Source organism: Triturus cristatus, chromosome 8 (genome assembly GCF_964204655.1).
Source record: "Triturus cristatus chromosome 8, aTriCri1.1, whole genome shotgun sequence".
NCBI lineage: Eukaryota > Metazoa > Chordata > Amphibia > Caudata > Salamandridae > Triturus > Triturus cristatus.
This window is the reverse complement of record NC_140591.1, coordinates 752111226-752125901: the sequence shown is the minus strand read 5'-3', so window position 1 is coordinate 752125901 and position 14676 is coordinate 752111226. Positions and strand designations below refer to the sequence as shown.

The 14676-nt window shown below is 41.6% G+C and overlaps 1 protein-coding gene across 1 annotated transcript in view; it reads left to right on the top strand.

The window, feature by feature from the left end:
- Positions 1 to 7544, top strand: part of CARS2 (cysteinyl-tRNA synthetase 2, mitochondrial) — a 442315-nt gene extending 434771 nt beyond the window's left edge. Inside the window, exon 15 of the mRNA XM_085622177.1 lies at positions 6587 to 7544. Coding sequence (XP_085478303.1) covers positions 6587 to 6640 — 54 coding nt within the window. The 3' untranslated portion in view covers positions 6641 to 7544. The remainder of the gene's footprint in view (positions 1 to 6586) is intronic.
- Positions 7545 to 14676: the final 7132 nt, after the last annotated feature.

Below are 14676 nucleotides of genomic sequence, written 5' to 3'. Positions count from 1 at the left end.
TATTTTAACTTGCCTTTTATTATTGTTTTTATTTATATTATTTTATGGCGAACTCGTCTGAATAAAGTTTTATTGATTGATTGATATCAGGGCCAACTTTGTGAGCGTAGTATCACCACTTTACCTGCCTCCCGATGCAATAGACAAAAGATCGGATGGCTCATCAAGTTTTCTTCTTGGTGTCCCGTTGTACAGGTACTAATGCAGGGGCCAAACCATTGGCTAGGACTTTTGGATTACAGCACAGCTCGAGTCCAGCTAATTAAAAGGGATGTGCCTGACTGAATTTACAGGACAGAGGTACTTATTAGGTCCACTTTGGTAAATATCTAGTATATTACTTTGGGCTCCTGTGATGGGTACCTCCTGGGCTTGAGCTTGTGAAGCCATGGTCTGTGGCCACTGTGGGATACGGGCTGACACAACTCATTCTGTTTGCAGCTATGAAGTGCATTTCTATGGTCTAGTGAAAAAAGACCCTAAAAACAGTAATGGTGAAAGGATATGTGGGTCATATGCAGTGGATACTGCATTTTTACACATATAGAGAAATGGAGTAGTGACAGAACCAGCATCTAGGTGATCTAGAAATAATTCCATGGGGTATTGCTGTCACAGACTTTCTTCTCACCTCTACTCATAGGGCCTCTCAATTCTTTGCAGCCCAGCTTCTCCTCCTCAGTAGAACACTGAAGCAGCCAGCACTTCAGGGCTCTTGGTGCCCTGCTGTGACACTATGGCTTTTTCCCTGGCTGAGAAACATATTGATTTATACCAGGGAACTGTGGATACATAAACTCTCTCAAATGTTTTTCCTTAAAAAAAAAAAGAAAATTCTTCATAAAATAAACTACATTTAGTGATTTCTTTCACTCTTTTCCAGCGGGAGGAGTTTGCGGTTCTCTTTATGTGCTCTCTATATATATTTTGCCTGTTTGTTAGAATTCGCCATGCAGTTTGATCCTCCAAATACGTTTTTGCAAAACAAAGGGGAGCCTCCCCAAGAATGGAAAAAATAGAAAGAAGAATTTCTTTCATATTTAACCGCAATATATTTGCATAAGATGCCAGTGGAAAGGAAGAAGTGTATATTGGTGCATTTGCTGGGATCTGGAGGTCAAGATTCAGATCCTTACCAAAAATAGAAACAGCACATTATCAAGATGATCTGGATGAATTTGAGGAAGCAATGGCAAATATATCATTTTTTACTTGTTGACAAAGAGAGAAAAAGAGTTATGATGAGTTTTTCACAGCCCTAAGGAGTCTGTCATATTCATGCAATTTTGGTGCCAGTTCTGATGAGATGATCAGAGACCAACTAATTGCCAATCCCAATAGAAAGCATATTCAAGACCACCTCTGGGTAATAGGAGATGCAACTTTAGAAGAAGTTAAAAAATCAGCCAAAGCAATGGAATAGACCATATCATGGGTCAAAGCAGTAAATAAAGATGTACAAAAGAAGAAACATGATTACGTTTGCTACAAGGACATTTTGCGAGACAGTGCAACATCAAGAACAAGAATGAAATGTTACAAGTAGCACAAATCTCTCAAGAAGGTGAGAGTTTTTCATCAGAAACTAAGGGAGAAGATCAAGAAGACAAGATGATGGTGTTGGTAGTACATGAGGAGGTAGAGCATATTCAGTCCAAATTGGCGAAACCACTGAGGTGTTCGCGTGCCATTCAAGGAAGAGAGCTGGACTTTTTTGTGGATTCAGAGTCTCCATTCACAATTATTTCTAAAGAAACTTGTGGAAAGTTATTTGCAGAAGAAATACCCGCCCTACAAATTTCCGAGGTGAGGGCAGTAACTTATAATGGGAATATATTACAACTTGATGGATACTTCATCTCAACCTTAATGTTCAAAGCAAAATCAGCACAAATTAAATTCTTTGTTGCAAAAAAAGGAGTAAGCATACTAGGATGGAATCATCGGAGATTGCTCATAATGAAACCAGATCTCTGCGCTGTTGACACTGTGTTAAGTGTTGTAGAAGCCAGCCTGAGTGATCAAGTAAAAAACAAGTTTCCAGAGATATTAAACAACAGAATGGGAAAACTGAAAGGTTTTTCTCACATTATAAAGTTAAAAAAAGATGCAATACCCGTCAAACAGAAATTAAGAAACATATCTTTTAGTGTGTGAAAAGACTTACAGATGCTGTTTGAGAATTTTCAAAAGGATGAAATTATAGAAGAAACTGAGTCGTCTGACTGGTTATCTCCCATAGACTTAACAAAAAAGAGGAATGAAGACCTTCGAGCTTTAAATGCCAAAATTACAGTATACAGTCACCCACTTCCTAAAGTCAATGACCTGTTACTTATGTTCAATGGCGCTACGTTTTTTTAAATTTAGATCTACGTAGTGCGTACCGCCATATCGAATTCGCAAAGGAGTCAAGACTTCTTACAGCTTTCATCACACTGCTCGGCGTTTTTCAATACAGAAGAATGCCATTTGGACTTGCTTCAGCAGCATCTGTGTTCCAAAAGGATAATGGATCACCTTTTCAAAAATATGGAAGCATATGTCAGGTGTTTCCAGGATGACGTATTAGTTTTCACCAGAGACACCAAGGAGCATCTTGTCATTTTGAGGGGCTTGTACTGTATCAAATGTGAATTGTTTAAGAATCAAGTTGATTATCTGGGACACCCTATTTCAGAGATGAGAGTTACACCAAAATAATCTTTGGTTGACACTATAAGGACGGCACCAGCTCCAGATGATAAAGACAAATTAAGATCATTCAATGACCTCTGAGTGTATTATGGTTAATTTCCCTGAAAAATGTTGCCACATTGATGGATCCACTTAGAAAAGTTCTCCGGAAGGGCACTGCATTCATCTGGGGAAAGGAAAAAGAAAAGGTCTTTGAACATGTAAAAAATTAGATAATCAATGCTCCACCACATCAGCCTTATGCTAGTGGTAGACCCTTTGCGATTTCAGTTGATGTCAGTGCCTATGGTATGGGAGCAGTAGATAATCAACAAGATGCTAAAAGCAAACGAACCGTGGCTTATGCATCCAAAACCTTGATCTAGAGACAGAAAGGAGGTATTTCGTCATTGGACGTGAATTACTTGCCTGTGTTTGGGCAGTGTATAATTTCTGACATTTCATATGGAGAAGCAGATTCATCCTGTACGCTGACCATAAACCACTGATGAAGATTCTATCACCTGGAGGCCATGCAAGCAATACAGCCCGAGTAGCTAGACTTTGTTCAAATCTTCAGGAATACAACTTTGATATTGTTCATGTTCCAGATTGTATTACCCAACCAGTGGTCCGTCTGTCCAGACTGCCTTATGACAAAGCTTGTTTGGAGGAAAGAGTGGATGAAGACATTTATGTGGATGCACACATTTTTGATGTGTATGCCTTTGTAAGAGCACATGTGGGTGAAGAGAAATGGTTGACTGATCAAAAGAAAGATATAGGGCCTGGGCCTGATTTAGATCTTGTCTGGACTCCCGTCGTCCCTCTGTGGCAGCAGTTCCAAGTGCTCTGTCGAGCTGACGGAATCCCGCCTGGTATATTTAGATGTGTGCTGTCTGAACCGGCGTCCTGATTGACACTGTTCACAGTTGCGTATGCGACACACCTCTGTCAGTGCAGCGGACTCCATTGATGGCCAACAGTCCTCAGTCGCCTCAAGCTGGTGGGTTCACGCTGACCTGATTTAGATTTCCCCGTTGTGCTGGAGTTGGCCTAGTGGCGGCTTCTTATTTGATTGAGTCCCTTGTCGAGTGGAGACTGGTAAGTACTACTTTTATAATGTGTCACTACACATATAGGTTGCGTGTGGTTAAAAAATACATGTCGGTAATGCGTCATGCCCTTTTTTGTACATATAGAAGAGCAAACAAAACATACACGCACTAATGAATGTACACCCACATGCACCACAAATATAACACCCACAACCACCCCCCCAAAAAAAAACATTTCAATACAGTTGTGTTCATTTACCAATGATAAGTTGTAAGATTAACATTAATGCATTACACATAAGACCAAAATTGCACGTAAGTGCAATGTAAAAATACACGAGGCTAAAGGAAATGTTAACACACGATTCATAGTAAGACGTGCAAGAAAATGTACCTGGCGACAACAGAGTTCATTAGCCTTGTGGTCAAGTTGTAGCAGCAAAGGACAGACCTGGACATTGGGGTTCAAGGCAGAAACTGAAGTGGGAAACAGAAAAAAAGGTACGTTTTTATGTAATTTCCCTCGAATCTGCCAACTAAAGTATGGAGGTATCCTCACCACAATTGTACTAACAAAAATGCTCATCGTGATTAGGCTGGCAGTAATCCTGGCTGTACTCCCTCCGACAGCCGCTTTTGCTTATAGCGTCGTCAACACGGGAGGGAAATCCTATCGGAGTCGGTTGCACTTAGACTGTTTTTCATCCATGAGCCCGGCAACATCTAAATCGAGTGAGCGGACTGACAAGCAGGCCCATAGTTCTTGCAAAAGTTAAAAAGTTTTTGTGAGGGATGGCCATCCATTAAATTCCCGAAAGGTCCCAGTCATTCTTTTGCACAAGTAGCTGATGAATTGAGCGTTGAAGAGGGGTTTGATTTTTTTTTTCTAACAAATGTGTTTCTCTAGAAGCGATTAGCGAAATTCTTGTCAAGGTGAGTAACAAGGGACAAATGAGTATGTCATATTTATAGAACGTATTGAGAAATTATTTTTGGTGGCTCAACATGGACCTTGAACCTGAAAGACTTGTCAGGGATTGTATTACTTGTTTTATGCAGACCAGTCTTTTAAAACCACATCTCCGTCAATTCATAATGTGCCATGGCTAAATTACCCCTGGCAGAAAGTGGGGCTGGATATCTCGGGACCCTATCAATAAATTACCAGATAACATGAGTTTTGCAGCAGTGTTGATTCATTATCATTCATGCTCACCAATAACATCACTACTGCCTCTGTCCTTTAATTTATTATAGACATTTTTAGTCCAGAGTGTTATCCTGAACACATTTTCACTGATAATGTGTTTCAGTTCACCTCTTAAGAAATGTCTGAGTTTCTAGTCTCAAATAGAACCAAACAAATACTCACAGCACTTTAATATCCCCAACGCAATGGGCAAGTAGAGCGTTTCAACACATGGCCTAAAGCTAGTGTACATTTAGCACTGCTTGAGCATGCCCCTGTTGTTGTTGCTATCAGGACAAGACTATGGACATATAGAATATCGCCCAATTCAGTCATTGGGAAATCCCTGTTCTTCCTTTGAAGAGGCAGGGAACCCACTTCATCTATATGTACCTGGTGGCACAAATCCAGGTTCCCTTTTCGCTCCAGTAGTGTGTGTATTGATCTCTCTGCTAGGGTGGCGGAGAAGGTACAGTGTTACCAGAAAAGATCCAGGGGACAGAATGAAAACATTCACAAAGCTGAAGAGTCTAAATTCAATGCAGGGGATGTTGTCTGTATTCCAAGAATGGTGGAAAAAGTGAGTTCCAAGTTCTACAAACCCATGAAAGTAGTGAAACTTAATAAGAGTAGTATCATCACCCAGGATAGTAAATGGTGGAGTTTCTAAATGTAGTACCAATTTTACTTCACCTTTGAAAGGGGCTGTTGAAGAATAGCACTCCTATATAAATCTCAACATTCCCACATCCCAGTCACAACATGATTTCAGTCCCAGAAGAAAAAAAGTAAGAGATTCTGGGATCTGGCAGTTTTGTTGATCCTGGCAATGCTTCTGCCAGTTCCTCAGAGTCAGACGATATGTGTGATGAGAGCGGTCCTGTTGTTGAACATGTGAAATATTCACTAAAGATAAGGCTAGCTGTGTGGAAGATTGTTCAAAAGTATTAATTTGTTTTGTTTGTTATGCAATGCTTTCCATAACGAAGATGGATGTGTAATATTGGCCTTTAAATAAGACGCACTGTTGTATACATGTTTTCCTAGATATTGAAAATAGTTATGTCCTTCATTATTCCTTTAACATCTTGCTGTTCCACCTCTCGGTATTCTAATTAATCCTTCTTTCCTTCGCGCCCCCTCCCTCTCAAATGGTACAGCTTTGGTATGTTGGAATGTTTAATAGGCAAAGTTCTGTGGTTAACAGTAAATGTCTAATGCTCGATGCTGATCTTCATGTGAGAAATAAATTGAATTACCTCCTCATCTTTACTTGAAATTGCATGTTTTACTTCTGTTTGCCATTCAGTACTGTTTAGCCGAAAACCTCAAAATGAATGTACCCCTTACAGTATTTTGATAAATGCAAATTCTAGCATCTCTTAATCTCCCACTCCCTATGTTTCATCCACCCTCATATCGTTCACGTCCCTTCCTCCAATTCGATACTTTCCCTCAGTTCTAGTTCTTTGTCATCACCTTCCCTCAATTTTTCATGCCCTCCTTTTCGTTATTTGTCCTCGCCTTTCCTCAATTTCCATGCCCTCCTTTCCCCTCGTCACACAAAAGGGTTTAACAAATACACAGAAAATGTATCATATGATTTTATGAGAATAAAGTCTACTACAAGTTACTGAAAACTTTTTTTTCTATATATTTGCAGGACCGAGGCAATAAAACAACATGGGAAGTCCTGAAAACAGATGAAAAGATGTAATCAGCCATTCTGCTGGTTTGATCATGTGACAGTATGCACTTTGACTGAAGATGTGTTTCTCAACATTTATACCTCAGGAACAGGGAACACTTCAATTATGATCAACCATATTGACTTTTCAACCTTTCCTCAAACCTCTTAGTAAGGAAGCATCTACACCACTCCTCATTCTGCCGCCCAACGTTAGCATTTCTTAGAATGAGTAGTACATGTTGGTAAATTGATCTATTGTATCTAAGATAATTTCACTGTCTGTAACTCTTCACCGATCATGTTTACATTTTTAACAATAATGAGGATTCATTCCAATTCAACGGAAGTTTCAGGATAGTGATAGATGCTTCCTTACTGACCGTTTTACGTCATGCTTATGTGGCCTCAGAGATATCTATGTACGTCAGGTGAAATAGTGGGCTTGGAACTCCTGGAGAATCACTTGAGGCATTCCATAATGACTACATTAACTCTGGTGCTTCGAGCTCGGCAGGAAAGATGCTTACCAGTGGATCGTATGAACGTCAATACCTGAGACGGATAGTCCAGGATGGCTAGTCCAAGGTCCCTGTGGTCTAGTGTGGGACCACTTGAGGCTCCACATGGTTTCAGCTGCTTCTTGGGAGCATCTCAGAACTGATAATACTTCTCCATAATATTGTGGCGTCATATCTTCCACCCTGAACAGCAATTAAGAGCATTGATTTAGTGGGAATATTAAACTGTCATTGCAGAAGTAATGTGATCCAAACTCCTATCAATTTTATTACAAACATGTTCCTGCAACTCTGTTTATTTTCTGCTCTATTGGTAAACCAGTTCATCTCCCAATTTACAGACCTATAACCCGCACTGAACCTGTACTAAAAAAAAAAAAAAAAAAGAATAAAAAAAATTATTTGAAATTTTATCGGAATCCGTGTTAAGACCTACTCCTTGACAGCTGCCTCTTTATTTGTCTGCAGTGTACCTCCCAAGTACTTGAATTGTCTGTGCAAGTTATTGTTAACAGTGTGTTTTTCTCACCAACTTAATAACAGCAAGGTATGGTACAGCATGGGAAGCCACAGTGCACCATCAATGAAGCAACTGATATACCAGTAAGAAGGCAGCAGTAACAAGTTCGATCACCCATCCATCTACGAATCACAACAAAACATACTTAGCTGTAGAAGTGCAAACGTTTGCCACGGTCCTGAGCACATATCCTGTCTTTGCTCTTCATTCTCTTAACCCTTGACTTCAGTGCTGAAAAGTGTACTAAAAAAAGCAACAGACATCCGCTCAAGGTGCAACCCAGGCACCAGCTTAGCTTTCATCAGTTAACCAGAGACATTGGGACTTAAGCTTTTTCAGATGAAGCGGCAGCTACTCCAACGACTTTGGTTCCTTTGATTTGTGTGTGTTTTCTGGCTGCCCGCATGTTATAACTTCACTCTTTCCAGGCAGAAACCTGCCTTTGAAAGTAAGAATGGCATTTTATTTTATATCAGTACAAGACCCAGTATCAAAAAGCAGGCTTCCATTCCTAAACCTCCCACAGCCAGTTAAGCTACTAATTTCAAGCTTCATTTGATGTGCACATGCCATATTCAAAGTGCCAGCGTGAACTTGACTCGAAGGTATCAGAGCACTTTACATGAGCATAAGTTGTGTTACAGACTGACACATTCATTTTTTTTTGTTAGGCACGGGGACAATAAGTGATTGGCCCAGAATCACAGGATGTTAAACGTCACTGGGAGATTGGAACCAGGTTCGCCAGCTCTGAGGCAGACCGCTCTAGCCGTTAGGCCACATCCTCCCCCTTCTTTGAACTCAGATGTCTACTGTGCCGTCATCCAGGCAACGTCAGATTCTATCTTACTGTACTGTTTAAAAAGGAATACAACTGAGTGCAGATGGGGCGAGTGTGGTATTCTGGGAACAGATCATGGGGCATATTATCAAGCACGGCGTTAAAATTATCGCCGCTTTAGCGGCAGGAAACTGCCGCTAAAGCGGCGATAATGGGCTTGATAATATGCCGCAGAGAATTCCAATAGAAGCCCAGGTTCACACCAGAACATGGGCTTCTATGGGAATTCTCAAGGGCATATTATGAAGCCCATTATCGCCGCTTTAGCGGCAGTTTTCTACCGCTAAAGCGGCGATAATTTTAACGCCGTGCTTGATAATATGCCCCATAGTTCTGTCCCAGAAGCGTGAGATGATTGTCTTCAGCACGCTGGGAGGCAGTCAGACAGGACAAACTGCCTCAGAAACAACCCAGGTAGCAAACCCTATAGAGGCATAGCGATGGCAGTACTTCGCTTTTTATGTGATCTCTGCACGGAAGGGTTGCATGGTCCGTCCTTTGTTGCTACAACTTGACCACGACACTAATCAACTCCGTTGCCACCCGGATCAAAGGTACGTTTTTTACACATGCCTTACTATGAATCGTGTGTAAACATTTCCTTTAGCCTCGTGCATTTGTGCATTGCCCTTACATGCAATCTGCTGTTTTTGTACCTCCTATTATCCAGTAAAGGGGTAGCCTGCAAATTGCCAAAGTCCTGCTGCTAATGTCTTGTCTCGTGCGGCTAACAGATGCCAAAACCACCAAGGAATATGGCCTGATCACGAGGTGGCGAACAATGAGTTCTTAGAATAGACAATAAGTGTGTGGTAGTGGTCAGCAGAGGCACACAGCTGTAGAGCTTCCTGAAGGGCAGTAAGGGCTGACACACTGCTCTGCATAACACTATCAATAAGTAAATATTCACCAGCTGATATAAAAATACGAAAGTGACCCGTTTGCTTCACATCCAGGGACTAACCAAAGCCAATCAACCCTTAGCTACAGAAAGGCAAGCTGATAAACTATTTGCACTAATGGTGGCACCCGAATACAAGAGTCCTTGGCACCTTTAACAATCCAGAGGGGATAAATTCTGTCCTTCGTATTGGTCAGTTTCTATATATATCTTTGTGATTACACTTTAAATGCTTTCACCCTAGCTGAGAGCTACCTATGGAGGCAAGATTATTTTAAAAATACAAGTTTTTAATGGAAACATCACTTTCCAACAGCAGGCAGCCACTCTTATTTTAACAGCCCTTCTTTAAACTGTTCATTTGTAGTTCTCCAGCACTGGAACTTTCATATATTCACGTGCTTGAATCGTTCACCGAGATCAGGCTGAGGATCCCCGGTCACTTTAAATAGAAGTAAACAGTGTTAAAATGACCAATGGCCTCAAGAGCAATGTTTGTTTAGTAGCAAAACTGCTTCATTTGAACACGCCAAGCTCCTGCCAATGAGGTAGACGTGCTAACCTCTCCTACTCCCTCTAGATGTCGCCATACCTCGGATTTGTACCACAAGTTGTATGTGAGGGAGTCCCTGAGAAAAGCAATTCTCTAAACTCTCTGTGACCTTATTCTTTTTACTTTCTCACAATATCTTGGAATTGTACCAAACCTATCTTCCACTTTCAGAGTACCGTAAGTTGTTTTTAGGGTCATTTTGTCGGAAAATTCTGTGTTTCTCATGTTCTCCATCACTAACTGTCATCATGACTGACAGAGAGAAAAAAAAAATCAAATCCTGCTCTACCTACAAACAAAAAAAGATCTAGAGTGATGAACACATGAGCAGAGTATTGATTGCCTTTATCGAATGCACAAGGCTTCACGCTGCAACATCTGCAAAAACTTTCCTTCTAAGACTCTGAAGGATAGCGAGAGCAGGTTGGCACTACATTTTGGGCCAGATGTACTACCAATTGCTTTTGCGAGTTGCAATTTGCGAGATGCAAAAGCAAATGTCAGAGACACTGTCAGCGATTCCCAATGGGGCTGCAAAATGCGAGGCTCATGAATATTAATGAGCCACTCGCAATTTGCGACACTATTGGGAATGACAGACCCTCCCAGGGATGGTGGCCTGCTGGTCTCAGCAGACCTCCATGTCTGGGACTGCTTTTCAATAAAGCATTTTTTTTTTAACGCAGCCCGTTTTCCTTTAAGGAAAACGGGCTGCGTTAAAAAAGAAAAAAACATTTAAATAAGAAAAAATGAAACGTTTTCGTTTCATTTTTTCAGCGCAGGTAGTTTTAGCGACTCGCTAATTTCGAATTGTACATGGCCCGGTTACATTTTGCATTCACAAACGGTTCGTAAACCCGTTTGCGCATCCAATTTAGGGTCGTACATCTGGCCCTTTCTGGAGGAAAATAAATGCATTCCTTCCAAGGGGAATACCCCCTCATGTGGGGACAAATCCGGTAGAAGTGCTTCACCAAGCACTTTAACAAAGGCAGCACCAAAAAGGAAACTTAGAGTTTACAGAGCTGGATTTAGAATCTATAGCACCTGCGGCCACCGCCTCACAAGAAAAAAACGAGTTTCCTGACAAAAAATCCAGGATGGGCAAACACCAAACTGTGCAAAACAATGTGCAAATATCCAGCTCACTTGATGCCCAGACTGATTAGCAGTGTTCCGATGTCTCTGTAATCCTCATTGGTGACCACTTCATCAACAACATCCCTACTGAGAACTATGGGACAGGCCTTCTTGATAACTGTGAGATCATCGTTATTGATGACAAACATTTCTTCGGCAACAAGACCATAGTTGTCAACCAGCACATGGATGTCTCCTTGTCACTGTTGATAGCAAGGCCAGGAAGGACACCTGCTTCCTCGTCAATGACAGCCCCATCATATTTCAGTACCGGTCTCCTTTTCACATATGAAGGTGACAGCAAGTTTACCCACCCAGATTCTTGACTCTAAACTTGAAGAAGATGCCAATGACCTGGATTTCACCTTGAAGGCAGCATAGAGTCCTACTCAACTGGATGTTCAGTACGTCCCCAAGTTTGGTGACAAGGACTTAGACTAAGAGGATGTTTACCAGGACTAGTAAGTATCAGCTGCGCACATCTGTAGCAGACAGCCCTCCTCAGTCTTATGGACCTAGTTGCTATGATAAAGAACAAGAAGTCATGCAGGCGCCTAGTGAATTTTTGAACCCCATTGCGATGATGGATACCATTCAAAGGCTGCTTTCTCAACAACCTGCTGAGCAACCTAGATCTGCCTTGTCCTTGGCTCCATCCATACCTACTTTATCTCCACCACCTGCTTCAAGTCCTTAACTACTGGATATCTCTCTAAGAGCTTTCATACACCCATTGGTCTCACCAACATCAGACTCCGACCAGTATTCAGATTTGAAAGAAGGTGGTAAACTCCCAAAGGATGCCACAGAGGCAGTGAAGAATGGGATGACTATATCTTACCCAAGAAGGGTTACAAATTACCCGTTCAGCCAGAATCCCCTCTGGATGACATAGCATGCTATTACACTCTGATGGAAAAGGGAGGTTTAGTGATTCAATCTCCCAATGGCTTTGGTGGAGGGGAAATGCTTTTTGTACTGCGTCAAGGAAAAGTCATGCAAAGCTACTAGTTTCAGACCCAAACTAGATTTTGTATGCTAGAAGGCCTAAAATTGATGAAGGTGCTGGATTCAGTTCCCGTATGGAATAAAATGTACAGGTTCTTAGATTCGGCCCAGCCTGCTTTACAGGCCGTGTGAAGCCAGAGTTTGTTATTATGTCATAAGCTCAATGCACATCCAAGAGCCCAGTGTCATCGTTGGTACCTTCAGACAGAGACAGTCAGTGGATGGATAGATTAGGCTGAAGAGTTAATTTGATGGCAGCAACATTGATGAAAGCTGCGAATGCCTTTGCAAGTTTAGGCCGTTAAGACTGCTAAATGTGGCAGGACATCTCACTGCCGATTGACCTCATCCCTTAAGACAAGAAAGATGCTACTAGGGTATAAGAAACTGGAGTATTATTATTTGGAGAGGACGACTGCCCACTTCAAGGAATAATACAGCCCTTGTCAGAGTGAGCCATCCAGGTCACTAGATTAACTTGAGCTCAACCTCCTAGTAGCTATGGCGCAGAGCAGACAGGCTTAAATACCCCAAACCAAATTAGAAAACTGGAGTAACATTGAATGAACAAAATTACACCAAAATGACAAAAATCCAATAAGGAGAACCAGAGATAAGAATTCTTTAAATTTTAAATAGCCATAGCGCCAAAAAGTGCTATAAGCCAATGATAGTCTCTGGTCATGGTAGAACGGGACCCAGATGCAATTTCAGGCTGAAAACGGTGGACTGCAGATAAGATACTCAAACCAGGTTGGTCCTGTTCAAAGATGTTACCATCTAATTGAGTCTTTCATGTCCAAATAAAGCAAGGAGAACACTTCCAAAGCCCCCAGGACCTCAGGGGTAGCATTTAGTAATTCACAGGGTGTCAGGCAGACATCCCAGGCCCGGTTGACACTGATAAGCTGGGTACTTGCACGTTGTTGTCTCATGATAGTCACACACAAAGTCAGCCAATTGACCCTCACAAGACCTAAAAAAACTTTTTTTTAAATGTCGACATCAGGAACAAATTTGGAGGAAAGACTATTGTCATGAGGAAAAAAATAAATATTAATCACTCATCAACGACTACAAATTACTAATCGAAGCGGAACAATCCAGATACTTCACAGATAAAATGAATACTGCTAAAGACTTCACCAGGAAGTTATTCAAAACAGTGAAAATTCTAACCAATTATAATTATAAAAACTCCATCAGTCCTGACCAAACCCTGTTTAACAAATTAGCGGACTTTTTCCAATCAAAGCTGAATCTTATTTTTAATGAATTAACTTCCAATTCAAACGATACACCTTTGCCAGCCACAGAGCTAATTGTTACTCCATCCGAAGTCTTGAGTATCCAATCAGGGGGCATATCATCAAGGGGCCGCAATAAAATTATCGCCGCTTTAGCTTCCGTTTTCTGGCGAAAAGCGGCGATAATTTTATCGCTCTATTAGCAAGGACAAGCTAGCGCGTGTTTCCTTGCTTTAGCGCCCGTCTTCCTTCCGCCTAGCCTTGCATCGCTAATGAGATGAGATGAGATGCCACCACAGGGTCGTATCAGCAAGGATATCGCAGTTTTCCATGGAACATCGCTGGAAAACCAGCGATGTTCCATGGAAAACACCGCTATCGCTGGAAAATTATCGCCATTGCGCTATGCGTTGTTAATACAGCGCTAGCATGGCGATAATTTCCAGCGATAGACAGTGATAATAAATCTCATGCTAAGAGCGGCCAGCGATAATTATCGCGGCCGCTTGATAATATGCCCCCAGGTGCCTTAACCAATGCCCTCTCTGCCTTTACTCTCTCTCAGACCAGAAGGTTGCTAAACTTTTTGACACCACCAAATCTGGTGCACCTTCTGACCCCTGCCTGCCTGATGTTCTGCATTGGGTTTCAGACACGGTATCAGTCCACCTCTCTGAACTTTTGAATAAAATAATGACTTCTGCACATTTTCCTGCAGCATTGAAGAAAGCTTCAGTGCTTCCTCTACTAAAAAAAAAAAACTCCCTTGACCCTCACGATGTGAAGAATTATCGGCCTATCGCATGTCTTCCGCTGCCGGCCAAGATATTGGAGAAGGCTATGAATGCAGCTATCGTGGCTTTTCTTGATGAACACCATCTTTTAGATGTCTCGCAATATGGTTTTAGACCTCACCATTGTGCTGAGTCAGCCCTATTGGCTGCAACTGAGGAAATCAGAACCATAGTCGACAAAGGTGATTAAGCGGTGGTAATCTTTCTTGACTTGTTGGCCGCGTTTGATACTGTCAACCACTCCTTGCTTATCAACCGGCTTTTTGATTACCTCCTGGTGGCCTCAGAATCTTGGCTTCCCTCTCCAGTGCAGAAAGTTAAAACTTTAGGAGCCCTTTTCGATGGCAAGCTTTGTTTCTCTGACCATATTATTCAGGTTACATCTGCTTGCTAAGAATTGTGAAAAAGATTTTCCCCTCATCCCCTTGGAGCTCTAAAAAACTGTCATTGCTGCACTGATCATTAAAAGGTTAGGCTACTGCAGCGCTCTTTATGTTGGTATTCAGGACTGTCTCTTGAAGAATCTTCAAACCCATCAAAA